The sequence below is a fragment of the Canis lupus genome, chromosome 10 (genome assembly GCF_011100685.1).
Source record: "Canis lupus familiaris isolate Mischka breed German Shepherd chromosome 10, alternate assembly UU_Cfam_GSD_1.0, whole genome shotgun sequence".
Lineage (NCBI taxonomy): Eukaryota > Metazoa > Chordata > Mammalia > Carnivora > Canidae > Canis > Canis lupus.
In genome coordinates, this window is record NC_049231.1 from 6,033,832 (window position 1) to 6,059,411 (window position 25,580).

Sequence of the window (25,580 nt, forward strand, 5' to 3'; positions counted from 1 at the left end):
CCGCGAGCGTTGCGAGGAGGCTGCGGGGGGCGCCCGGGCTCGCCGCGGGTTCGCCGCGGGTTCGCCGCCCAGGCCCGGCCGAGCCCTGCCGAGCCCCGCCGAGCCCCGCCGAGCCCCGCCGATCCCCGCCGGGCCCCGGAGGCGGGCTGCGGGAGGGCCGCCCCGAGGAGCTGACGGTGCTGCAGCTCGCTCGCGCCTCTCCGCGGTCGGCCCGTAGCTCTGTGGACCATGTCCGGCACCAGCAGCCCGGAGGCAGTGAAGAAGCTGCTGGAGAACATGCAGAGCGATTTGCGGGCCTTGTCCCTGGAGTGCAAGAAGAAATTCCCACCTGTCAAAGAGGTGAGCCGGGGCGACGCCGGGAGAGGGCCGGCGGGCGGGCGGGCCCCGGGATGCCGGCGCCCGGCTGGTCTCCGCTCGGCCGCCGCGTCCCGGGTCTGCGAGGCGCTGGCTGCTCTGCTCCGCGGCGCCTTTACTTACGCTCCGGTTGGAAGACGTCTGGGGCGCTCGGATTTTCCCGAACCCTGTGCTCCGCCCTTAGCAGCGAGCTCGGCGAAGTGAGGCGGCTCCCGTAACTCAGCCGGCCTCTCCTGGCCTTTTTCTTTCTTTTCTTTTCTTTCTTTTCTTTTTTCTTTTCTTTTCTTTTCTTTTCTTTTCTTTTCTTTTCTTTTCTTTTCTTTTCTTTCTTTCTTTCTTTTCTTTCCTTTTTTTAATATTTATTTATTCATAGACACAGACAGAGAGAGGCAGAGACGCAGGCAGAGGGAGAAGCAGGCTCCATGCAGGGAGCCCGACGCGGGACTCGATCCCGGGACCCGGGGTCACGCCCTGGACTGAATCTCTGAGCCCCCCCGGGCCGCCCCTCCTGGCATTTTTCGAACTTGAAACTAGCCAACCCCGAGCTGAAAGACTTAGGTGGTGCTGTTGCCTCTAAAAACCATTCACCCGTCGCTGTCGTAAAAATCCCTGCGCTCCTGACGCGTGTAGGACGTGTCGCTCCCCGGGAAGTGGTTTTTCCCCCTTAGGCAGCTTGCACTCCGGGTCAGCACCGTGAAGTATTAGATGATGCAGTCGGCCGACTTTAGGGCGAATATTGGAGGCCCACGGTGATCGTGCTGTGCCGTCGGCGGTGCTGTAACGTGAAGCTGGGGTTTGAAGTTAGATTCAGTACACGTGAACCTCTTCGAGCTTCAGTTTTCTTTCATGTGTAAATAGAGTCAAAGGTTGGATTTATTAGATCATGATGGGAAAGTGTCAGAGCAAAAATCGTATTATAGAAGAGGCTTCCAGGGCAGCCTGGGTGGCTCAGCGGTTTAGCGCCTGCCTTTGACCCGGGGCGTGATCCTGGAGACCTGGGATTGGGCCCCGCATCGGGCTCCCTGCATGGAGCCTGCTTCTCCCTCTGCCTGTGTCTCTCATGAATAAATAAGTAAAAATCTTAGGTAAATAAATAGCCTTTAATAATATATATAAATTCTCCGAATTGGAAATTTTAATTTAATCACTCGACCTTTTTTCTTAAGGTGTCATTTTATTTCTCAGAAGCTTTTTAAAAAAGCCTCTCATTTTCCTTTCTTATATTTCAGTGATGTATTTGTAAAAGCATTCATTTTTATTCTTCTTTAAGGTAGTTTGGTATACCAGCAGTTTCATTTACTAATTTATGTTTCACCAAAAGTTCACTAAGGGATTTTGGATTTTTTTTTTTAAGATTTCATCCATTTACTCATGAGAGACACAGAGAGAGGCAGAGACACAGGCAGAGGGAGAAGCCGGCTCCATGCGGGGAGCCTGATATGGGACTTGATTTCGGGTCTCCAGGATCACACCCTGGGCCAAAGGCAGGCGCTAAACCGCTGAGCCCCCCCCCCCCCCGCCCCCCCCCCCCGGGCTGCTCGTTTTTATGCTAATTTAAATGTTTTGCCTTGTTAATTTATTAAGACTTTGTAATTAAAACTTATCCAATAAAGTTTGGATTTTAGGCTTCAGGGAACCTTAACTTTTCTGTACTGGTTTCATCAGTCTTCAACAAACTTCATCGAGTATTTCTTTAATAAGATAAGTAAATATTACCCAATAGTGAAGAACTGATGTGCCACTTTTGGAAAGAAGACTATCATAACATGTTTTATTTTAGGTCCTCAAAAACTTGTGGTATAGATTTTCATGATTTTCTCCATATCCCCTTATGTTGAAATGTTATAATAAGGAATTTTAAAGAATTAAGCAGCTTTAAAGAACTTTAGAGGCTGTTCTAATTGTAAGAGAAATGCTTGTTTATAAAGTCTCAAATCCACTTTGTAATTTTAGCAATAATTTATAGAACCGACTGTTCCCAGCTCTTATACTTTATATAGAGACTTGAATTTCTCTATATTACACATAAGAGCCTTTGTGGATTTGCTTGATAATTTAATTCATATTTATTAAATTATTTCTTTTGGAAAATGCATCAGAATTCCAAATAGGTAACTTACACAAAGTTCTAGAACTCAGTCCATCTAATCTAGAACTTTTGATAAAGCTCATTAGCTTTTTTACTTGAACATTGGCCAAATCACTTAGTGATTGCACCTATTGTTTGAGATAGTGGCAAAAATAATTCTTGGTGTGATTATCTGTGATACGTAATTTCCTACACAGTACCTACTCCGTAAGAATTTGTTGAATGTAAGTGCCGGTGGCACTTCTAATATGTTTAGGAGCCCACTTTAAGAATTGGAAAATAACCACCATTACTGTGTCAAGTTTAAAACGAGAATGCAGTAATTTAGTAAGACCGATTTTTTAGGAGGCACACTTGGCTTTCAAGAAATATTTTGATTAATTTTTTCCTGGTGAATTAATAGCAGTGCCAGATTTTGGCTTCTGTTCTCTGAGGAATTGGTACATTTTTAGTTTTATATATTTGGGGGATGGGGAGAGGATGGTGCTTGGTAGACCTTAAGGCAAAGCTTTTCTAAGTAAAAGAAGCTTTTCCTGTATACTGGTTTATATCTTCACAGTTACTACTTGAAAAATACTTATTCTGAACTACTAAGGGTACTCAAGAACTCAGTGCAATACAGTGGTAAATGCCTATATTGCTTTGGAAGGGAAGTTTCCTTCCCCAGTACCTTTTATTAATTAATTAATTAATTAATTTAAAGATTTTATTTATTTATTCATGAGAGAGGCAGAGACACAGGCAGAGGGAGAAGCAGGCTCCATGCAGCGAGCCCAATGTGGGACTCGATCCCGGGTCTCCAGGATCATGCCCTGGGCCCAAGGCAGGCACCAAACTGCCGAGCCACCCAGATGTCTCCCCGCCCCCCCCCCCCAGTACCTTTTAAACTAGGTAGAAAGAAATGATACTTTCTGTATTTAGTCCCTAAGTTTCTAGTAATTTCTACTTTTTTGATCATGGTGGTTACAGAAGAAAAGAATATTGGTAAAGGATAGTGCCTTATTTATTGATATTTACTTCCTATCTTTGGATTTTCTACAGTTTTCTGCATCCTAATTGTTTTCATTTATAAATCTAGCCTTTGCATATTAAATCGTTTTAATAGTGGCTATAATTTCATTGTCATTTTAAAATAAAAGTAGTAATTCAATAATAACAACAATACATTCCTTCTCCTTGTTTTCCTGCTTATTTTTCTTAGTCCTCAAATGCAGATCTTAATGCTTCAGCAGTGTAACTTTTTTAGCACAAGTGTGCTAGCTAATTTGTCAGGGAATATTTGTATGAAACATTTTTTTTCTTTGCCTTAGAAATCATATCATATCTGTGTAATTGAAATTCAGTGCCTAAGAGGCAGTAATCTCTGAAGCTTTATGTTTATCTACTTAATGAATAAAACATTTTGGTCATTTTCTGTTTGCAGGCATTACTCTGGAAACAAATGAGGGGGATCTAACTGAGCTTGGAAGTATGGTCAGGGAGAATTTGTAATTCTTGAGTTGAGCTGAGTAGGATGAATAGAAGCTAGCCAACAGAAGAAGGGAAGGAGGTTGTTCCAGCCAGAGGAAATCGTGTATTTTTATATTCCATGTCAAATTTCATGTTGAAGGTAATTGGGAACCATTAAAGCTTTTTAAGTGGGGGAATAATATGATCAAGTTCATACGTAGTAACACTTTTTTTTTTTTTTTTTAAGATTTTGTTTATTTATTCATGATAGTCACAGAGAGAGAGAGAGAGGCAGAGACATAGGCAGAGGGAGAAGCAGGCTCCATGCACCGGGAGCCCGATGTGGGATTCGATCCCAGGTCTCCAGGATCGCGCCCTGGGCCAAAGGCAGGCGCCAAACCGCTGCGCCACCCAGGGATCCCGTAGTAACACTTTTATAACAGTATTGGTGGGAAGAATTAGAGGGGACTGAGACTGAGGCAAGGAGAGCAAATTTTAAAGATGGATGATGATTGCCTGCATGATGGTAGCAGTAGTGGAAGACAGGAGGTTGCTTGCATTGTGGTGGGCATGTGTGAAAGAGAGAGCATGATAAAAAGAGACTTAGAAGGTAAAATTACCAGAGCATAGTCACCTTTTATAAAGGTAGAGAGAGAACTCTGTGATGCCTCCCAGGTTCTGGCTTGGGAAACTGGATAGATCACTAAGAGAAGGAACCTAAGAGGAGGTGATGTTTTGGGGCAAAGTGAGTAGTCCTGAATATAGTAAGTTTAAGATTTATTTGTGACATTCAAGTGGAACTGACTATACATGTTTGAAAATGATGGTTTGATTCTTAAGGGGGAAGGTCTAGAATTTCAGATTTAGAAATATTGGTTTATACATGATAATAGAAACCAAAGGACTGGTAGACAATTCTGGAAGAGTATATAGAATGAGAATATCAGAGTCAAAGAAGGAACTTTGGGAAATAGCAGTAATAAAGAAAAAGAGGCAACTGGCCAACTAAGATTAAGGATATGGGAGAGAAAGGGAATACTTGCAGATCAAAGACCCTGAGAAAGCTGGAGTTTCAAGGGTGTAAGTGAATGAATTGGCTTTCAGTCTGAGAAGGAACATATTTTCTTCTGACAGAGGAAGAAAAAACATGAGTTTGAATGTGATCAATTTGAATGAGGAAGGGACATTGTGGAGAGATAGAAAGTTGTAGCCTCCATTGCTAAGATAGGGAACAAGCTTATTTTGCTAGGAGTAATTAGTGATGTAAGGGGTGAAAGATAGAAAGTTTGAGGGGAGCAGTGGATCACATTCGAGAAGTGGAGGAGAAGTTGACTTGGGACACTTTAGACTGTTGGCAAGAAAAGTGATTGAAATGATGATAGATCGTGAGATCTATGTTGCGTTCCTAAAGAAGGAAATCCAACAAAACTTTGATTGATTGGAAGAAGATGGAAGGGAGAAGGAACTAGCAGCATCAATTTAATTAAAGTGCAGTGGAGTTAAGGAGTGGGAGAGCTAGAAGGATAGAGATTGGGACAGTAAGAGAATGTTGAATTTTGGATTGCCAAAGTATGCTGCCCTAGAGGATGATAAGTCCAGGGAATGGGTAGTACAAGAGGAATAGAATGAAGATCATTTGAGTTGAGGTGGTCAGAATTAGGGTTTTGAACAGATTTTTTTTTCTCTCTTTTTTAATAAAGTGAAATCGGTAAGGATATAAATAATAAAAGAGTGCAAGTAGTCTTCCATGCTGTGTACTTTGTTTCCTTTTGTGTATTTGGGCTTGGTAAGAGTTGGATAGCAGGGATTTTTGTCTTAAAAAGCAAAAGTTCTCTCTCTCTCTTTTTTTTTTTTTTTAATAATTTATTCAGGAGAGAGAGACACAGGCAGAGGGAGAAACAGGCTCCCTGTAGGAAGCCCGATGTGGGATTTGATCCCTGGACTCCAGGATCATGCACTGGGCTGAAGGCAGGTGCTAAACTGCTGAGCCACCTAAGCGTCTGGCAAAAGTTCTTACAGTAGAATTCCTCAGTTTCCAGTGTTTTGTTTTTTGTATTAGCTTGGTGAATGGGATACCATTTATTTACCATGACAGGATTCTTCCTTTAACCAGCTGTTTGGGGACTGAGGACCAAGTGAGTTGGTTCTTCTGGTAGAGAGAAGATCTCATTTTCAGAACCTTTTGACAGTGAAGAATGAGGACTAGATAATGTATGCATTCTTAATCAGGAGCTGTTTGGTATTTTATATACTGTATTTTATAATGTACTGTAGGTTTTTTTTTTTTTTTTCTGTTGATGTTGGTTGGACAGATTACTCATGACACAACCGATAGTGTGTTTTTTCTCTTATAAGCATAATAGAATTAGTTAATGTTTTATATACTGAAATGAATTTTCACAATTTATTCAAAAAAACTTGCTAACACTAGTCACATGTGACAACTATGGTAAGGAGTTCATAATCCTTTTGGTCAAGGCTTACTTTCCTATGTAATGCAGTTGTAGATAACTGTGTTAGGCAAATAGCCTGTGGCCTTTGTTTCTTTTCCTTTTTTTTTTTTTCTCTTGACTGCTCTTTCTATGACTTTATTCCAGAAAAGTTACATTAGGTTCCTAAGGTCTCATTAAGTTCATTTTCTTCTGATAAATAGTTTACATGTTAACTTCAAGAGTAATATAAGCAGAAATGTTTCACTAGGACTTCTAGGAAAATTTTACTAGAATATTGCAGTATTCAAAGAGCATTTTACAGTGAGAGTTCTTTAAAAAGTTTTTGGTTAGGGGCACATGGGTGGCTCAGTGATTGAGCTTCTGCCTTTGGCTTGGGTCATGATCCCGGAGTCCTGGGATCGAGTCTCACATTAGACTCCCTGCAAGGAACCTGCTTCTCCCTCTGCCTGTGTCTTGGCTTCTCTCTCTGTGTCTCTCATGAATAAATAAATAAAATCTTAAAAAAAAAAAAGCTTTTAGTTAGTGTTTTATACATTTCTGAAACTATCATAACCAATGAAGTTTGTTGTTAAAGTGTAAAATACTATTTTTTAAAAAGATTTTATTTACTTAGATTGAGAGGGAGAAGCGGACTCCCTGCAGAGCAGGGAGCCTGATGTGGGGCTTGATCCCAGGACCCTGAGATCATGACCTGAGCTGAAGGCAAATGCTTAACCGACAGAGCCACCCAGATACCCCAAGACATTATTTTTGACTAAGTTTTTGATCATTGTATTTTTACTTTTATAAAGAAAATGAATGAGAGCAAAGATCAGTGAAAACATATTGGTTATCTTAGCTCTGTGCTTTAGTGATACAGAAGAAGTAAAAGACATTGTTCTGGCTTATAAACCAGAAAGGAAGATGTACTTCAAAAATGGAATTATTTTCCTTTTTTCCTTGTATATAAATAGAGCATATTTTCAGTCATCTATAAAACGCTGGGTTTTGCTCTCACTGTTAAAATTTAAAAGGAATTTATTAGTGTCTTAAGTGTAAAGCATGGTGGGAAATACAAAAATGAAGGAGAGTCTGCCTTTATCTTTATGAAGTTAACTCAGGGTTGATAAACTATTGTCTTTCCTTTAGGCTAGGGACTTTGCATCCATTGACTCTATTAATACAAGATGCTATCTTAATTTTACAGATGAGGAAATTATTATTTTTTTCTTGGTTCAGTAACTTGCATAAGTTAGTAAAGCTAGAAAGTGAAAGAACTGGGTTGTGAATCCCTGTGCATCCATCTGCAGCTTCTCTCCATTATATCATACTGCAAAATGCCTTTAAAACATACTTGTTCTTATCATTGTTCCCACTCTTCTCCTTGCTTGGTTATTTTTTACTATTCATCATTCTTTCCACATTGCAGTTTTCTCATTTTGAAGTTTGTAGCACTCTACTTTCCTGTTTCTCCTCACTCTTTCAGTATTCCATCTGCTTTTGTGTATTTATGTGTGTCCTGAGTTCTGTTTTCAGGCCTCTTCTCCATGTTCATTCCTTAGCACTGTCATCTACTTACTCCCCTGCTCCTGGCCTTACCTCAGTACTGATGACTCCGAAATTTGTGTAGACTCTGCTGTCTTTAATGAGTGTAGACCTGTGTTTCCAGCTGTCTGTTGAACACATCTACCAGAGTATCTTTCCCACGCTTGACATAGGACTTCTTGTAATTGAACTTACTGGTCTCAAAACTTGCCCTTTCGCTTAGTTCACTTTTTTTGTTGGTGGCATTTATCACTGTTGCTTACCATAGTCACATTTGGCTATCTTCTCCCCCTCAGCTCTCTTTATTCATTGCCAGCTGTTCCTTCTCACTCTGTAATTTCCAACATACCTCTTCTTTTTTTCTGTTTTCTCAGCTTATTACTTTAGTTCCAGGTTTCAAATGCCTGGCCTTTAATATGTATTAATGATGCTAAAGATAAACCATTCTACGTGTAACCACTAGCTTAATATATTTAAGCAGCTCAGTAACCCTCTGTCCTTAAAGGATCCTTTACCATAGCATTTAAGACCCTCCTTGATTGTCCTAACCTTCTTTTCTAGCTTCATCACCCTCAACTTTTTTTTACATGCCTTCCTACTTCAGTTGAGATATATTGCCTGCTATTCATGCTCCAAATATATGGTACTGTTTCCCTCTTCTATGTTTGAGGTTCCTTTTGTTGGTCCAGAATCACTTTCTCCTATCTTTTTATTTTTATTTTTATTTTTTTGTATATTTTTATTGGAGTTTGATTTGCCAACAAATAGCATAACTCCCAGTGCTCATCCCGTCAAATGCCCCCCTCAGTGCCCGTCACCCAGTCACCCCATCCCCCCGCCCACCTCCCCTTCTACTACCTCTTGTTTGTTTCCCAGAGTTAGGAGTCTCATGGTTTGTCTCCCTCTCTAATTTTTCCCACTCATTTTCTCTCCTTTACCCTTTAATCCCTTTCGCTATTTTTTATATTCCCTGTATGAGTGAAACCATATAATGTTTGTCCTTCTCTGATTGACTGACTTCACTCAGCATAATACCCTCCAGTTCCATCCACGTTGAAGCAAATGGTGGGTTTCTAATGGCTGAGTAATACTCCATTGTATACATAGACCACATCTTCTTTATCCATCATCTTTCGATGGACACCGAGGCTCCTTCCACAGTTAGGCTATTGTGGACATTGCTGCTATAAACATTGGGGTGCAGATGTCTTGGTCTTTCACTGTATCTGTATCTTTGGGATAAGTCCCCAGCAGTGCAATTGCTGGGTTGCAGGGTAGCTCTATTTTAACTCATTGAGGAACCGCCACACAGTTTTCCAGACTGGTTGCACCAGTTCACATTCCCACCAACAGTGCAAGAGGGTTCCCCTTTCTCCACATCCTCTCCAACATTTGTTGTTTCCTGTCTTGTTAATTTTCCCCATTCTCACTGGTGTGAGGTGGTATCTCATTGTGTTTTTTTTTATTTGTATTTCCCTGATGGCAAGTGATGCAAAGCATTTTCTCATGTGCGTGTTGGCCATGTGTATGTCTTCTTTGGTGAAATTTCTGTTCATGTCTTTTGCCCATTTCATGATTGGATTGTTTGTTTCTTTACTATTGAGTTTAATAAGTTCTTTATAGATATTGGATACTAGCCCTTTATTTTTATTTTTTACTAGCCCTTTATTTGATATGTCATTCCTATCTTTTTAAATTAAAATCTTGCCTTTCATTTGATCCCACTGTAAATGTTGCTCATCCATTTTTTGCATGAATGAATCAACTTTAAAGATAATTTTCTTCTTTAAAAAAAAGATTTGAGAGAGAAAGAGAGAGAGCAAGAGAGAGCAAGCATGCCAAGGGAAGGGGCAGAGGGAGAGAGAATCTCAAGCCGACTTTGCTGAGTGTGGAGCCTGATGGAAGGTTCGATCCCACAACCCTGAGAGCACTACCCTGAGATCATGACTTCAGCTGAAACCAAGGGTTGGATGCCCAACTGACTGTGCCACCCAGGTGCCCCCAGATAATTTTCTAATTTCTTCTCTCATTCCCTTCATTCATAAAATAGATTTTGAGTACCTACTGTGTGCCCGGAACTAGTAGTTGCTAGAGCAAAAACTGTTAGAGCTTCTGCCCAGGATTTTCAAGCTTATTAGAGGTTTTCCTCTTAATTTTCTTTTTTTTTTTTTTTAATATTTTATTTATTTATTCATGAGAGACACAGGGAGAGAGAGAGGCAGAGACACAGGCAGAGGGAGAAGCAGGCTCCATGCAGGGAGCCTGATGTAGGACTCGATCCTGGGTCTCCAGGATCAGGCCCTGGGCTGAAGGCAGCGCTAAACTGCTGAGCCACCCAGGCTGCCCTAACTTTCTTAATTTTCATTTAAACTTATATATAAGTTATTTCCTTATAACTCTTTTTTAAAAAAAATATTTTATTTATTTATTCATGAGAGACACAGAGAGAGAGAGAGAGAGAGAGAGAGAGAGAGGCAGAGACGCAGGCAGAGGGAGAAGCAGGCTCCATGTATGGAGCCCAACATGGGACTCGATCCTGGGTCTCCAGGATCACGCCCCGGACTGAAGGCAGCACTAAACCACTGAACCACCCAGGCTGCCCTATTTCCTTATAACTCTTATATTTTATCTTCTGTTATACTTAGTTTAGGTTTGTTTTTTTAATTTGTGTTTTGTTTTGTTTTTGTTTTGTCTAATAGCACTTTAAGGGTCAGTTTTGCATCTTGTTTATCCTTCTGAGTTCACCATAATGCAAAGCATTTGTAATATCTAGGAGGTACTAATTAGTTACTTGTTGAAGATTACAGTTTTTAAAAGGAAAGAGATACTATATATATATATTTGTATATATGTGTGTGTGTATATATATATATATATATATAGCTATCCACATGTAATCTGCATTTCAGTCTTTTATTTGATGTGTTAAAATTTTTTTTCTTTCCTAGAAGCCAGAGGTTTTTTGTTTTTAGTCAGATTTTTTTTTTTAAGGATTTTATTTATTTATTCATGAGAGACAGAGAAAGAGAGGCAGAGGCATAGGCAGAGGGAGAAGCAGGCTCCCTACTGGGAGCCCAATGTGGAATTCAATCCCAGGAACCCAGGATCATGACCTGAGCCAAAGGCAGACACTTAACCACTCAGGTGCCCTTACTTAGAACTTACCATGTTTTTATTTAGAAACATTTTTTTTTTTTATGTAACTCTGTATGCCAGGCACTGTTAGGCATTAGTAATAAGGAGGCATTAGTAATAAGGAGGGATGGATCGAATGTATTTCTTGTCCTTATGGGGCTTATAGCTAGAATGGAAGAACAGACATGTAATAAGATGAACGGGAAAAGTATTACGGGTACAAACCATAGACAGCCCACAAAAGTGGAAAGGTGTTTTGATAGTTGCCACAGAAAAACTTGATAGGAGAAATTATTTGTAACTGCTTTTGGTATTATAAGAATAACCAAATCAGGAAAGCCTGCTCCATAAATCTGCTATTATCCTTGTGTTGTCAGCAGTTGTTTAATTTCAGCAAAGCATAATTTGACACATTAAATGAGTGTTAATTTGGGTTCATCTATAATTTAAGAATTTGTTGATTTTATGATTTAAGAGCTGTAAAAATAAGGAATTCCTAATTTGATTTATACCTACTTAGATTTGTCAGTAACTGGGTAGGTCTATGAGATTTTTTTTTTTTTCTTTCTTAAAGCATGTTCTTACACTACTCAGTTTTGAGAAACACTACTAGGGATTGGCACTGGAAAACCATTGAAAATTTGAGACAGTGGAGGAATGGAGGCCAAGATTATAAGTAGAGAAATCTATTAGCTTAGGCTGATTATGAGAAGTTTGGTTTAAGGTACATAAGTGGGGTTTGAGAAGAATATAAGATATACTCACCACATAGTCTTTGTGGTGGATCATATTTGTGGGGTGAGGGAGAAACCCCAGATGTCAAGTCAGTGACAGAATGGATACTGCTGCTGTTCAGAAAAATAGAGATTATAGGAAGGAGAAACAAGTTTTTCTGGGGCTGAAGTAGAAGTTTGTGGAGGGCGTGACGTGATGACACCTATTTTGAACATCTAGAATTTAAGGTGCTTTTTAAACATTTAGTTTAATAAGTCCTGTAGTTTAAGAGACAAGTGAGAAACAGGAATATAATTTAGGAGTCTTCAGCATTTAGAAAGTAATTGAAACCATGGAATTATGAGATTGGCTGGGAAGAGTTTATTGAGTGAGAAATGAGGCCAAAGATATTCTGGATAGTCTTGGAAGAGGAGTCCACATTCTCTCGTCTCTGTTTTTCTGTGCCAAAGTCCCTGGTGAGTATGTCTATGTGAGTAAGCAAAGAATATTGAAAAAAGAATTTCTTGAGAGAAATTAATTTTAATAGTAAAAAATATTAAATACTACAGTGTATTTAATTTTGGTGTTTTTTTTTTTTTTCCCTAACTCAGGAATAGAGATATCAGACTACCCACCTTAACCTGTTATCTCTGTCCAAGTCCACAGAAGTGGCAACTTAACTAATTAATTAATTAATTTAAAGATTTTATTTATTTATTCATGAGACACACTGAGAGAGAGGGGCAGAGACACAGGCAGATGGACTCCAGGAACACACCCTGGGCTGCAGGCAGTATTGAGCCACCCGGGCTGCCCCAGAAGTGGCAACTTTAAAAAATAAAGTCTTTTATGCATGAGAGCCAATTCAGGAAAAAAAATAACTATGTTTATAATTGAGTAGTTCCCTTATGGATATACAAGATACCTGATCAGAGTAGAGGATACTTTTAAAGTAAGAAGTAAAAGACTCTTTTTCACAAAGACTATCCTTGATACATAAAGGCAATCTGAGTCTGAGTACTTCCATTTATAAAAAACACTCTTGAAGTTGTAGCTAGGCCTGTGTATGAAGTAAGACTGCGGTGGTTAGGAGGACCCTGGTATACAAATGTGGTCAATAAACATTGATAGTGAAACTTTCCAGCTACACAGAATGCCTAGAGAATAAGTAAGATGTTAACATTTTCAAAGTTGGAGAATAGAAACCTGCATGTAAAGAATGGGGAACTGTGAGATCTGTTTATATCTAAGGCAAAAAATAGTCCTTTTGGTGATTGTTTTTTGCGCTTAGGAATGAAAATACTGGTTTATATATCTTTTAAAACAGTACTTTGGCACTATTGTACTTAAAAAACCCACTTCTTAATCCTTTTCCTTAATGTGGATGTGTGAAAATAATTGTTAAGCATTTTTTATTTTTTATAACTTATTTATATTTCTTTAAGTTTATCTCTGACACAGACATGGGTAGACTATCTCAGGGAATCAAAATAGTGTCTGGCAAACTTGAAATTTTTACTGACATCTGGTATCTAGCATGCTGTAGGACTGATTTTAGAAACTGTTAAGAAGGTCAGAGTGGCTAGAATTCAGAGTCAGTACAGATGACATTGGTATTTTTGATGGTTCAGTAGACTAATTTTTGTTGATGCTGAAGCAGAAAAAAATAGTGAATTTGAGCACATACAGGGTACAAAGAGTCATAGTGAAGAAGGGAAAAGCTTGAAAATGGTGGTAGAAGTAATCTCAGTGATGACAATGTGGCTCTGTAAGAAATTTACCCAACAGAGTTTGAGATGGGTTGTTGTGAGTATTACAAAGTATATATAATGTTTTCAGTGTTATTGATTTTTGTTGATTTTGTTTTTCTTTATCTAAATTTTTATTGTAAATTTGGTACGGTTTGTATGTCCTCAGAGTATATCTGGAATCTGACCACTTCTTACTGTCTCAATTACTATCACCTTGGGCCTATCCACCACCTTTTTTTGCATACATTATTGCAATCATCTCCTAGATTTTGCTGCATTTTGGACTCACCTAAAGATTTGAAAAAAATACTGATGCCTATAACTCCCCCTGGCATTCCTTGGAATGTGTTGCAACCCGGGCATCAGGATTTTTTTTTAAAGCCTCTGGTGTTTCTGATATGCACTGTCCCAAATAATTAGAAAATCAGTAATCTTTCCCTGAAGAATTTGATTATATTTCTGCTTTTTCTGCTTGTAGCCATTTTATTTGGGACATTTCTATTTCTTAAAGTAGTAGAAGGAAGTCCTAGTGTATCTATTAGGCTTCTTAGTTTTGAACAGTGGAAGCTGATTCTAGCTGATTTAAGCAGAAATGAAGTTTACTAATATATATACATATATATATATACATATATATGTATATATATGTATATATATATATATATAGTGGCTCACATAATTGGTAGAAGGCTGGATAGAGCCAGCTTTAGAAAAAGTATAGAAACAAAGGGAAGCTAAACAGCTAGAACCTACTGTTCTCTGCTGAACAAGTGACTGGATACCTCAGATATAGCCCTGGCCCCTCTATGCTGCCACTGGTTCTGCTGCTGTTTACTGTCCTTGGGAAGTAGATGTTACCTCCACTGTTGCTGTCGTCAGAAAGAATTTTCTCTTGACTCTGCTCCATATTCATAATCCCTGGTAGATGTGTCTTTTTGGATTAGAATCGGCTGCCAGAACATGTGAGAAAGCAAGTATCTGGCATTTTCGATTTTTAACAGTGGAAGATAAGCTCTATATTGCATCAAAACTCATGAAGTTGGGAAATCTCCAGACACAGGCAAGGGCTTCACATGCTTGGAAACCAACAAAATGACAAAGGTCATGTACTATACGTAGTGGTATTTATTTTATGCATTAATCCACTGGTTCTCAAACTAAGAACCCACAAGACATTGGTATTTTTCCATAATTATTTTAAACCTTTAGAACCTGCTACCACTTGTCCCTTAGCAAGCAGTAAGAGATAACAAAATAAATGAGTAAGTAGCAAGCAAATTAATAGGAAAGCTTAGGCATATAACTTATGAATATTTATATATTATTTTTGGAAGTATGGAGACCAATATAAGTATAAAATAGGTATGTTTCTTGATAATAAAAAATGTTCTGAATTTCTATGGTGGAAGTTATATATCAGTGTTATATGTCAACATTGTCCAATAGAAATATACTGTGGACCACAAATGCAAACCATATGTATAATTTTGAATGCATTAAGAATAAAAAGAAATAGGCATTTAATTTTAAATAATATATAATTTAACCCAATACATTCAAAGTATTGTTTCAATATTTAATCAATGTAAATATCTAAGGGATAGTTTATATTTCTTTTTCATATTAAGTCTTCAAACTCTAGTGTGTAGAGTACATCTCAGTTCAGACTGAAGTCATATAAAGTGCTTAATTGCTACATTTAGCCAGTGGCTACTGTATTGGACAGCACAATTCTGTAGCATGGTGTAAAATGCTATATAACTTACAAATGCTGCCAGCTAAATGTACTTATAATGCAGTATTTTAAGTACCTTATGAAAATCTAATATGTATTTGAAAAAATGTAAACTAAAAGTAATAACAAAGTGCTTAATTATTCATTCTGTTCAAATCCAAAACAGTTTTACTTGATTTTGCATTTATGTTTTGCAATTTTTTAAATGATGGGGATGGAGGTATGAAAAGGGGAAAAGAAACCTAGTTTTTTCAATTAGGCTTTGTTTTGATTATTTTATATCTTACGAACATTTCAATTCCTGAGAGATTAGATGTACCCTAGGCAGAGAAAGGCAACATGCTATAGTGCTGACTTTGCATGTGAATAATCAAATCATATTTTACTATATTTAATGTTTATGGCACTACTAGGTCTTAGTATCTGAAGTTTCGAAAATAAAAAAGCTAATAGTAATCATGTGTGATTTCTTTCCCTAGATAATTCATGCTGATAGTAAATTTTATGTTCTAATTATTTTTATTCTTGCAGGCTGCTGAATCAGGAATAATAAAAGTTAAAACAATAGCTGCACGAAACACCGAAATTTTGGCAGGTAATTTTTTGCTTAAAATTCAACAATAAAATTTCACTAATAATAAAAGGAGAATCTTTAAAAGAACAGAAAACAGCCATTTGATTTCTGTTGCCTCTCCTTTATACCCTAGCATGCTGTTTGTAATGATAAAGAACATGTAAAAGTCCGTAACTTATGCACAAATTGGGTTTGCCAAGGCTGAATGTTATGAAAATCTCTGAAATCAGAAAGGTTAAAACTACTAACTCCCTACAGGCAAGGACTTGTCAATCACCTAAGATGTACCTTATCCATAAAAGGCATTCAGTTAATATTTGTTGTATTGAATGAAATGAAAGATTGGTTCTCCATCCACCTTCCAAGATCTATTTTATCTTTAATATAATATGAACAGGTGATAGTGTAGTATTACAAATTTTGTAGTACTTGATGAGTGTTGAATCCTAGGACTAAGACAGTATGGGAGTGAAGAAAGGAGTGAGGTGGAAAAAGATTTTTTTCATTCTTTTGATTGAATTTGCTTTTCAAGGAGGAATTTCAGGAGTTCTGCTTTGAGACTTTTTGGTAGTCTATTTCTTACTTTTCTTTGGTGCCTTTTTGTTCTTGCCTCTACAATGAACATGGAAAAGGAAAGTAGCATTTTCTGAGAATCTGTTACATGTGGAAACATTTGTACCACTCTAATAAAAGACAACCTTGTAGTGAAATACTTTTATTTTGTAGTAGAGAAAATTGAGATGCAGAGTGATTAAGTTATTTGGCTAAGGTCACATAAGTGGTGGAACTAGATTTAAATCCAGGGCTGTTGAGAGCCCTTGTTGTTACTGCTACAGTGTGCTGCCATGGTTTTGCAAAGATTCCACACTAGCTCCTCCCTCCCAAGTGTTTATACTTAACCATTGTTTACTTCACTGGTCTTCAGTCTGCATTTCCATTCTAATGGTGCTATTGGTCTCAGCCAGTTATAGGAGAAAAGCAGTCCTGTTAATTTACACAAAATAGTGAAGGATCGCTCGAGCTCTCATAAATCTCTTTATATTTTAAAAAATGATACCAGAAAAATCCCTGATTGGTGGGATTTCAAAGAGTATTACAAAATGAAATGAAGACTTTTGGAGGGGGGGGGGCAGTTTAAGGGTGGGAGGTGTATTTCACTTAGGTTTGCCAGGCTTTGCTGGACATTTGCCTTTAGGGTGAGCTCTTCTGTGTTGCATCTGTTTCTCATTGGCTTCTTTCATTTTGAACAATCTGTTGAAACACCAAACAGTTTAAGAACATTATTCACAGTGTTGAATAATGCTCTGTGTACATTTTGAGAAGGGGAATAGTGAGAGTGGTGGGTAAAGACAAAGGTATGTATGGTTGGACTGGGAGAGTGGGCGAGTGGGTTGTGGGAGATGCATGTTGGGTGGATTAGCTACTGTGAGGAAATTAATGTTTAAAGATAAATTAAGATCTGGATATTTTTAAGGTAGCTAATCATATTAGAATATCACTACAAATATATTAACTTTTGCTACTATGATTGCTGATATCATGGTAAGTCCTTAGTTATTCACCAACAGTAGAAGTTTTCATTGGGTCTGTAGCTGATGGAAGATTTTCTAAAGAGACTGATTTCTTCCAAGGATCACTGTGTGGTGCTGAATTCTTTACGAAAGTAAATGTGTAACTGGTTAATCTTGAGAACGAGTAAGAAAAATTTTGCTTTGTCAGTATGAGTTTAATATTTAGGTGGGCTGTTCATTTCAATTTAGTTAGCTTTATTCAGAACAATCTAGAAAATATCTTTATGCACCTACAATTAAATAGTTCATGCTTTAAGATCCATAGTGCCCAGAGCCATGTACTTGAGGAGCTATATTAGCACTTAAATTATTTCCTAACATTGTTTTTTTACCAAGTATCTATAGCAATTGATAATTTAAAATTTATAGCAATTGATAATTTTAAAATTTATATTTGAAAATCAAAGAGTCTTAAGGAAAAGAGTTGTTAATATATAGTTTCTGAACTAATTAGAGTATAGTTAATACTAAGAAAAATTTGTAGTTAACTTTTTAAAAATTTTAATTTCCTAACAGGTATTTACTTTCTATAAAGCTAGAGACTTTAGATTACTACTTTTGTGCTGTAATGAATGTTACAGATATCAAACAGTGGAGGAGTTGCAAATGAAATGAAATACTGAATTCTTAGATATCTCTATATATTCAGAAAATATAAAGGGTGCTAAAAAAATCAGAACCCTTAAGTAGGATTAACTAGTCTGACTAGTGATATTTCAGTATAGAATTCTAGCCAAACTCTAGTTTTCTTAGATTTAATTTCCAAGGGAAGGCTATTTACACTGTAGAATAAATCTTTGCTTTACATCTCCCCTTCTTTTAAGCATTCTCCTTTAATGTTTATTTTTCTTTGTTTTCACTGCTGTCATGAATGCTGACATAAGTGGGAATGCTATGCCAGGTAATGTCAGCATTGATTCAGATATACAGATCATTATCTCAAAATTTCCTTTTTCTTTAAAGATAAAACTCTGCAAATGAGACATAGCAGCATCAAGTTTTTCATCTACAAGGCCAAATGCCTTAATCTTCCACTTGACTACTATATATTACAAAATGTTTTTATTAAGCCAGCTTATAGTATACTTGAAGTTGACTGAGAAGGCTTGTGTTATACAAAAATTACATAAACAGAGATCTGCTTTTTGAATATTTGAAACGAAGAAAGCAATGAAGTTGTGATATCTTAAAATTGTGTATTTAACCCATTCAAAACCATAATGGTTACATCTACCTTTGGCTGCTTTCAGCCACTGTCAATATACATATAGAATTTCTACATAGATGACCATTATGTATGATTTGTGTTCTTTTCTCACAGTTTCCATTATCTTTTTCATATCAACAAGGTCTTATTACTAAAAAGTCTTTAAGTAGAATGAGTAAATATACTTTGGAGTTGTTTTCTGATGTTAAAAGGTAATTTATCTGCTGATTTTATTTAGTATTTTCTGTCTTATCAATACATATGCCTGTGATACTTTACAAACATCTATAGAATATACTGTAAATATGTTTTTAATAAGGAAATAATTATGCAAGCATCACTAGAAGAGATACAAAGATAAGTAGTGTAACTCACTTATAATCTATATGGAAATATAGGAAGTATACTTGAAAATGCATTTGAGTCTGCTGTTCATTGTTTAGCTTACCTGCTCTTCCATTTGCCTTTTGAAGTCCTTTGCCAGAAATTTTCTCTTCTAGAGGACATACTCCCTGAGGTCAGGATCAGTATCTTATTCTTCCTTATATTGCCAGTAGTTAGCACATTACATAGGAAATAGTAAGCCCTCATTAAATGTAGGCTAATAGTGAGTGAGTCACTCCAAAATGCAAGTAAGTCTTAGTGCTACCTCTAGTGTGTTTTTCTACTTCCCAGTCTTTACCATAATTTTACATGTTATGATGATTCAGGTAGATGAATTTTGTCATACTTAGTTTGTATCAGCCAGATAACAATGAAGGAGACCCTAAATGGAGAATTTTAATACTGTGGTAAATCCCAAGATGGAAGTATAGACAGGCTTATTATAGGAATATAGAGAAGGCACCCATCCCAGTCTGGGAATCTGAGCTGAGTTTCAAAGCTTAAAAAGGAGTTAGCCAGGCAAATAAGGTGTTGAAATAGAAGGTAAAGCAGATCACTTGACTATATCAGTTATAAAATAGTCATTTTGGATACACTGTTCAAGTAATGTCATTGTGTGATTTCCTGAGCTACTTGACGGAAGAGTTTGAATCAGGGCAGTGGCACATTCATTTCAATGTTTTTATGTTAACTATTCTTACAGCAGTGTAGAAGTAGTAAATTTCAATATATCATCAGTAAAGTAGCGATCTTGTGGTAGGCTATTTCTGTAACTCAGGCTAAATGGCTGAGGGGGCTGTAATTAATTCCATGCTCACAAGTTAACTTAGTGGGCCGGAGAAATCACATAGTTTCTCTACATTGTAATGTTTTCTTATTTCTTTTTTCCTTGGATTTTTAAAGAACTTTTTAAAAATTTACTTTGTATTTTTTTTATCATATTATAAATACTTTCCTTGATGCTATCTTTTCTAATTTTAAAAAATTGCTTCATAATATTTTAGCAGGTGCTTATGGTTTTTTAAACCATTCCTTTATGTTTGACATGTTTCAGTATTCAGAATTATTTTTTTAAGATAAATTTCAAGAAATGAAATTATTAAAGTGAACGAACATGGTCTTGGAATTTGTTACCATAGTGCTTTTGCCAACAATATGTGGGTATAGTTTTATAATATTCTTGCCTGATAATTATTTTTAAACATCTTTTTGGGACTTGAACAGGCAAACGACTTCTTATTTTAATTGACATTTCTCTTAAATGTTAAACATTTTCCTCTGAATATGTTAAATTATTTCTTTTTTTCAGTTTCCATTTATTCCTTGAGTTTTTGTGTTTTATCAAATTATTTGAGCTGTTTATATAACAGAAGTATTGACTTCCCATCATGTTTGTATTTCCTACAATTCATTTAATTTTTTATCTAGATGTTTTTCGTTTTTACATAATGTAACTTTTCTCATTTGTTGCTTTGTGCTTAGGAAGCCCTTCTTCCACATAGTAGATAGTCATTTTTATTTTCTTTTAGTTTTTTTTTCTTTTAGTTTTTTTATGTTTGTTTGTTTAATTCTTTTCTTAATAATATGTGGAGTGACATGAGGACCTAGATTTTTTTCTTTTGCAAAATTACTGATTGTATTGGTGTCATTTGTTGAATAATCCTTCCTTTTCATATAATGTGCTTTTAATATGAAACCATATTTTATTTTTCCTCCTATTCTTGAGTCATTTAAGGTATTTTCAGACCTTTGAACCATTAAAAAATATTTTTTTACTGTTGTTAGAAATATCAGTCTTTTCCATAATTAAATTTTAAGGGGTTTTGAGGATAGTAATCATGTCTGCATCACATCTTATTTCTTTCACAAGAATTACAATTTGTTATTTAATGACCATTAAAATTTATCATAATGAAACTTTTATTAATCCCCATTAATATGATTCATAGTGGGGTATCCTAGTTTAATTCTTTCTTTCCAGGATAAAAACTACAATTATGCAGTGAAACTGCTCAGAGCAAGGAAACCCCTAGGATATGGGGACCTGCTGGACCTCTTACAGGTGTGTGAAAGTGTATCGTTTGATCTCACAGTTATAAAATTTGGAAATAAAATATATTTATCAAACATAGTGTTATTCTATTAAAGGAGTTATGTTTATTAAAGAACTTAGGTAAAAAAAAAAAAAAAAAAGAAAAGTAAATTTTTTTTCTGACCCCCTAAAAACCTGTCTTTATATTTTAAAGGAAATTGAAATAGAGAGTTTTGATTAAAAAGAGTTGACCTTTTCCTCTTTTTTCCTGGAATGATTTCTAAAAATGGTTAGCTCAAGATGTCTTTATTGCTACACAGCTTTCTCCTCAGTGTGATTTCTAAAGTCTAAGTCCGTAGGAGGGTTTTTATATAAAGCTACGTTTAAGTAGCACGTCATTAAAATTATTGTGTGTAAAGAGAGAGCACCTATCTCTTCAATTAGGAGAGCAAGATTAATTTCTGTTTAAGACTACTGTCACTTTTAAAAGAAGAAAAAACCAACTTTTAAAAAATTATATTATATTTGACTGCATCGTGATCTAGATATGGTAGATGTTTTCATTTTCACACTGTGCTTCAAATGACAGATCAATAGATTGTATCTTTTTTGTTGTTGATTATTCTGGATAACATAGAAACTTTCTTTTTTGATTATTATATTCTTATATAAACTGGGAGAAAAAGAAAATGTGAAGGAGGCAAGAGATAGAAGTTTGAGTCCTTTGAGTTACAGTAAAATAAAATTTATAAAGAGTTGGAAGCTTGACTAGGGCACCCATGTGTCCCTAAAAATTATTTTTAAAACTATTTTGATTTATCCTAACTTGAGACATTTGGGTAACTGTGATTGACCTGTATACATTTCACTGAAATTCACCTTATTTTATTCATTCTAAGCTGCACAGATTTCTCACATTTCAGTATTCCTTAAATTGGTATGCATCTTACAATTGATGGCATCTTAGAATCATTGTGGGCTAGGTAACATGTAGGTGTCTTTTTTTTGGTGCATAAGTGAATTTGTTTATGGTTCTTCTTATTATTATTACATCATTTGAGTTATATGCATTGTTTGTTATCCCGTAAGTTTGCTTGCTATTTAAAATGTCACCCTAGTTGTTGTACAGAAATTTTCTGTTGACATTTTATGGTAAGGTCAAAAAAGCACCAGCATCAATATGTGTGGAATGGGTAACATTGGCTTAGAAGATGAGCTCAGAGACAGTAATGAAGTATTCTTTCAAAAAATGAGGCATCCTAAACAATCTGATTATAAAATAGGCAGAAAATCTATGTAGACATTTTTCCAAAGGAGACATACAGATGGCCAACAGGTATATGAAAAGATGCGCAGCATCATTAATCATCAGGAAAATGCACATCAAAACCACAATGAGATGTCGCTTTACACCTGTCAGAATGGCTGTTATCAAAGAAACAGGAGATGACAATGGCCTTGTTGGATGAAATTGTGAAGAACAATTCTAAGTGATTAGAAAGCATTGATTGAAAAAAAAAAAAAGAAAGCATTGATTGTATGGCACTGATTTTTCTGTGTGATACTTGAGTGTGTCTTGAAGTCATTGTTATCAGACACTTAAGAAAATACATTTTTTTCCTCCTTTGAGAACAGTCTCTTTCATTTTTCTGAAGACTTTAGGCAGACAGCAGTGCAGATCATTGGTTCCTCTTAGATACTTTTAACAGCTTTAACTTAGATTTGCATTAAGTGCTGTTTACCTTAAAGAGTGGCAGTATAATGTTGTGGGAAGAATAGCAAACCAGGGGTTAGAAGACCTATTTTAAAAATCTGGCTTTACCGCTTACTTGTGTACTTGAGCCAAATCATGCTGTATAATATAAACTCTGTGATTATTGTGATACTCAAATGAGAAACCTGTAAACATCATAAAAATGATAAATGCAACTTGTTACTGTTGGAAACTTTTGTTTACCTGAACAGCATTTAATGACAAGGCACGTTCAGTAGAGTTAGGGCTAGCGTCATACTTCATGGATTCTGACAGGAATGAATATGGTAGGATATTTACTGCTTCAGAATAGTACTTTTTTGAGCTTTACTGTCCTTTGTTAATCATTCATATAAATGTTTTGAGACATGGTTATGGAAAATATGTGACTCTGGGTTTGAATCAAAACTTTTATGTTTAAGAAAACAAAGAAATAAGTAAGGCAGGGAGCCTTTTTGGAAACACTGTTCTTTGCCGGTCATATTTGCCATCTCTTAGCTATGTTAAATCAGTAATTTATCCCGGCATACTGAGGGACTTTGCAGAGTATGCTGTAGAAAATTGTGGTCTTTATTTCGCACACTATAAAGGGAGCTTTTGGAAAAGAAAGTTAGGAATTTAAAAGATGAAATTAATGTTAACACTGGTTTTACATTTCTAATGGTGATTATGGATGACTTTCTAGCAATTTCTTTTGAAAAATATGTTAAAACTAAAATTTGTATGTCTTAATTACAAGTCTTAAAGAATAATTGATGGATGTAGTACCTTTGAAAACCATATACCAAACACATAAGTTTAATGTTCTCTTTCCTTGGAATTCCATATTATCTATTTAAATTCTCTGAGGATGACAAACCTGTCTTATTCATCTTTGTATAGCCATTAAGTAAGTGTATACTTAGTGATTTAATTTCATTTCGTAAATTTAATCAGGTATTCTACAGTTAGTGCATTTTCCAACTTTTTACATTTTTGTTGCTACCTTAAAACTTCTGAAAGAATTGGCTTTGTGGAAGGAGTTTAAATTAAGATTTGGAATTGCAGCATGTTCCTCCAATTAATTTAAAGTAATGCTTTAGTAATAAGACGAGCAATGTTATTGTTTTTAATGAGTTTATTTCTTGAAGAAATTAGGACTATATAAATTCAAGACATGTAATGAAATTCTAGGGAGCTTCCGAACATTCAGAAGGGTGATGGGGATGATGTATATACTATTTTTAATTACTTTTTCTGCTCTAGAAGAATTCTTTTTCATATTTTCCCTTCTGCACTGTTGAAGAAATAGAGTGCTTCTTTGAGGCAGGAGAACTTCTGAGCAGTTGTCCCTAAAGAGTTTACAGCAAAAGATGGAGGAAAACTGAAAGACAGGGCTAGGAAAAAAGCATGGGAAAGCTGTAGCAAAGGGGATAGTTTAGATATTGAGTCTGTAGTATCCATCTTAAGTATTTCAACTCTTACTACTTAATTTCCATTTTAGTATTTACATAAAGTGGTTTTTATTAAGATTGTTAATCCTAGTTGTAAATACAAAAATGTATTCCTACTTATGAATTAGATTTAATAATTCATTTTATATGTGTTCTAAATAAAGCCTTGAAAGAGAACAGCTCAGAGGTTGTTCAGCCATTTCTAATGGGTTGTGGAACGAAGGAACCAAAGATTACTCAGCTATGTTTGGCCGCCATTCAGAGACTCATGTCACATGAAGTCGTGTCTGAGGTAATGTGAAGATTTTTTTCTCAATTGTGCACCTGAGAATCAAATCAAGAGTTTTCATCAGGGGCGAATGAAGCATACTTGATAATTTAATGTAAAGCAGTTTATGTGCTTGAATCACCAGATTTTCTCACTATTAAACATTCCTGAATAATGAATGAATAAAGAAAAAGTGCATTTTGTCATGTCATGATTAAGAAGTCACCATTCAGTAGTACAGATCAGTGTCATTGAAGAGAACATAATTTATAATTTTTTTAAAAGGAAGAAAGAATGATTTTCCTAGATTACCTGAAGTGATAATTTGTTCATTAATTTGAGTTGTTTGTATCTAACCAATATTATTATGATAAAACAAGGAAAAACACTAAATCAATATGAATCTGCATCCTGCTTTCAAATGTAGTGGTGTTACCATAACTTTGTACTCCATAAGGTTCTTTAATAGAAATGATAAATTCATTTGCTTTTAATATAACATTCTAAACAATATCAGATTTAATTGACTTTATAAATGTGTTAATTTGAATCACATTTTGTTTTTTGTGTAACATTGTAAATGGAATAATATATGAAACAGAGAAGTCTCAATTTGCATATGTCTATAAATGTCTGAATGAAATATATCCACATTGTAGAAATGAGCTTCGACTTCTGACTAGGTATCTCAGTATTGGATGCAGTTATTTGCAAATATTCAAATGGTATGTTTTAAAGAAATTTTTTTTTTGAGAAGAAAATTAATTAGCTGTAAATCTCAAATTAGTTGAGAGATGTGTTTTGATCTGTATAGATCTAGAAACATGGGTTTTGTTAGTATGATCGAGAAATTCTCTCCAGGTGAGGTAATATTTGTACATCTTATTTAGGGATCTAAACACCTTATATTTTATTTGCTGACAGTAATTCAAATAATTATTTTACAGACTGCAGCTGGAAATATAATTAATATGCTTTGGCAGCTAATGGAAAACAGTCTTGAAGAACTTAAGCTACTTCAAACAGTTCTTGTTCTTTTAACAACCAATACGGTAGTTCATGACGAGTCACTCTCTAAGGTAGGACACCCGTTGTCGAAGTTCATAAGTGCTTTGAGACAGTATTAGAATGAGCTTGCTGAAAGAGGAAAGCCT

General features: G+C 35.9%; 1 protein-coding gene across 5 annotated transcripts in view; it reads left to right on the top strand.

Moving 5' to 3' along the window:
- The first annotated feature begins 140 nt into the window (after positions 1-140).
- The window catches only part of MON2 (MON2 homolog, regulator of endosome-to-Golgi trafficking), a 106,354-nt gene continuing 80,914 nt past the window's right edge, over positions 141-25,580 (top strand). For 3 of the 5 annotated variants that reach the window (XM_038549872.1, XM_038549874.1, XM_038549873.1), the window contains exons 1-4: positions 141-339; positions 15,736-15,799; positions 24,323-24,450; positions 25,374-25,505. In XM_038549872.1, coding sequence (XP_038405800.1) covers positions 229-339; positions 15,736-15,799; positions 24,323-24,450; positions 25,374-25,505 — 435 coding nt within the window. In that variant the 5' untranslated portion in view covers positions 141-228. Of the gene's footprint in view, positions 340-15,735; positions 15,800-20,921; positions 21,003-24,322; positions 24,451-25,373; positions 25,506-25,580 lie in introns of those variants that run through there. The other 2 variants (XM_038549875.1, XM_038549876.1) reach the window with 2 other exon arrangements.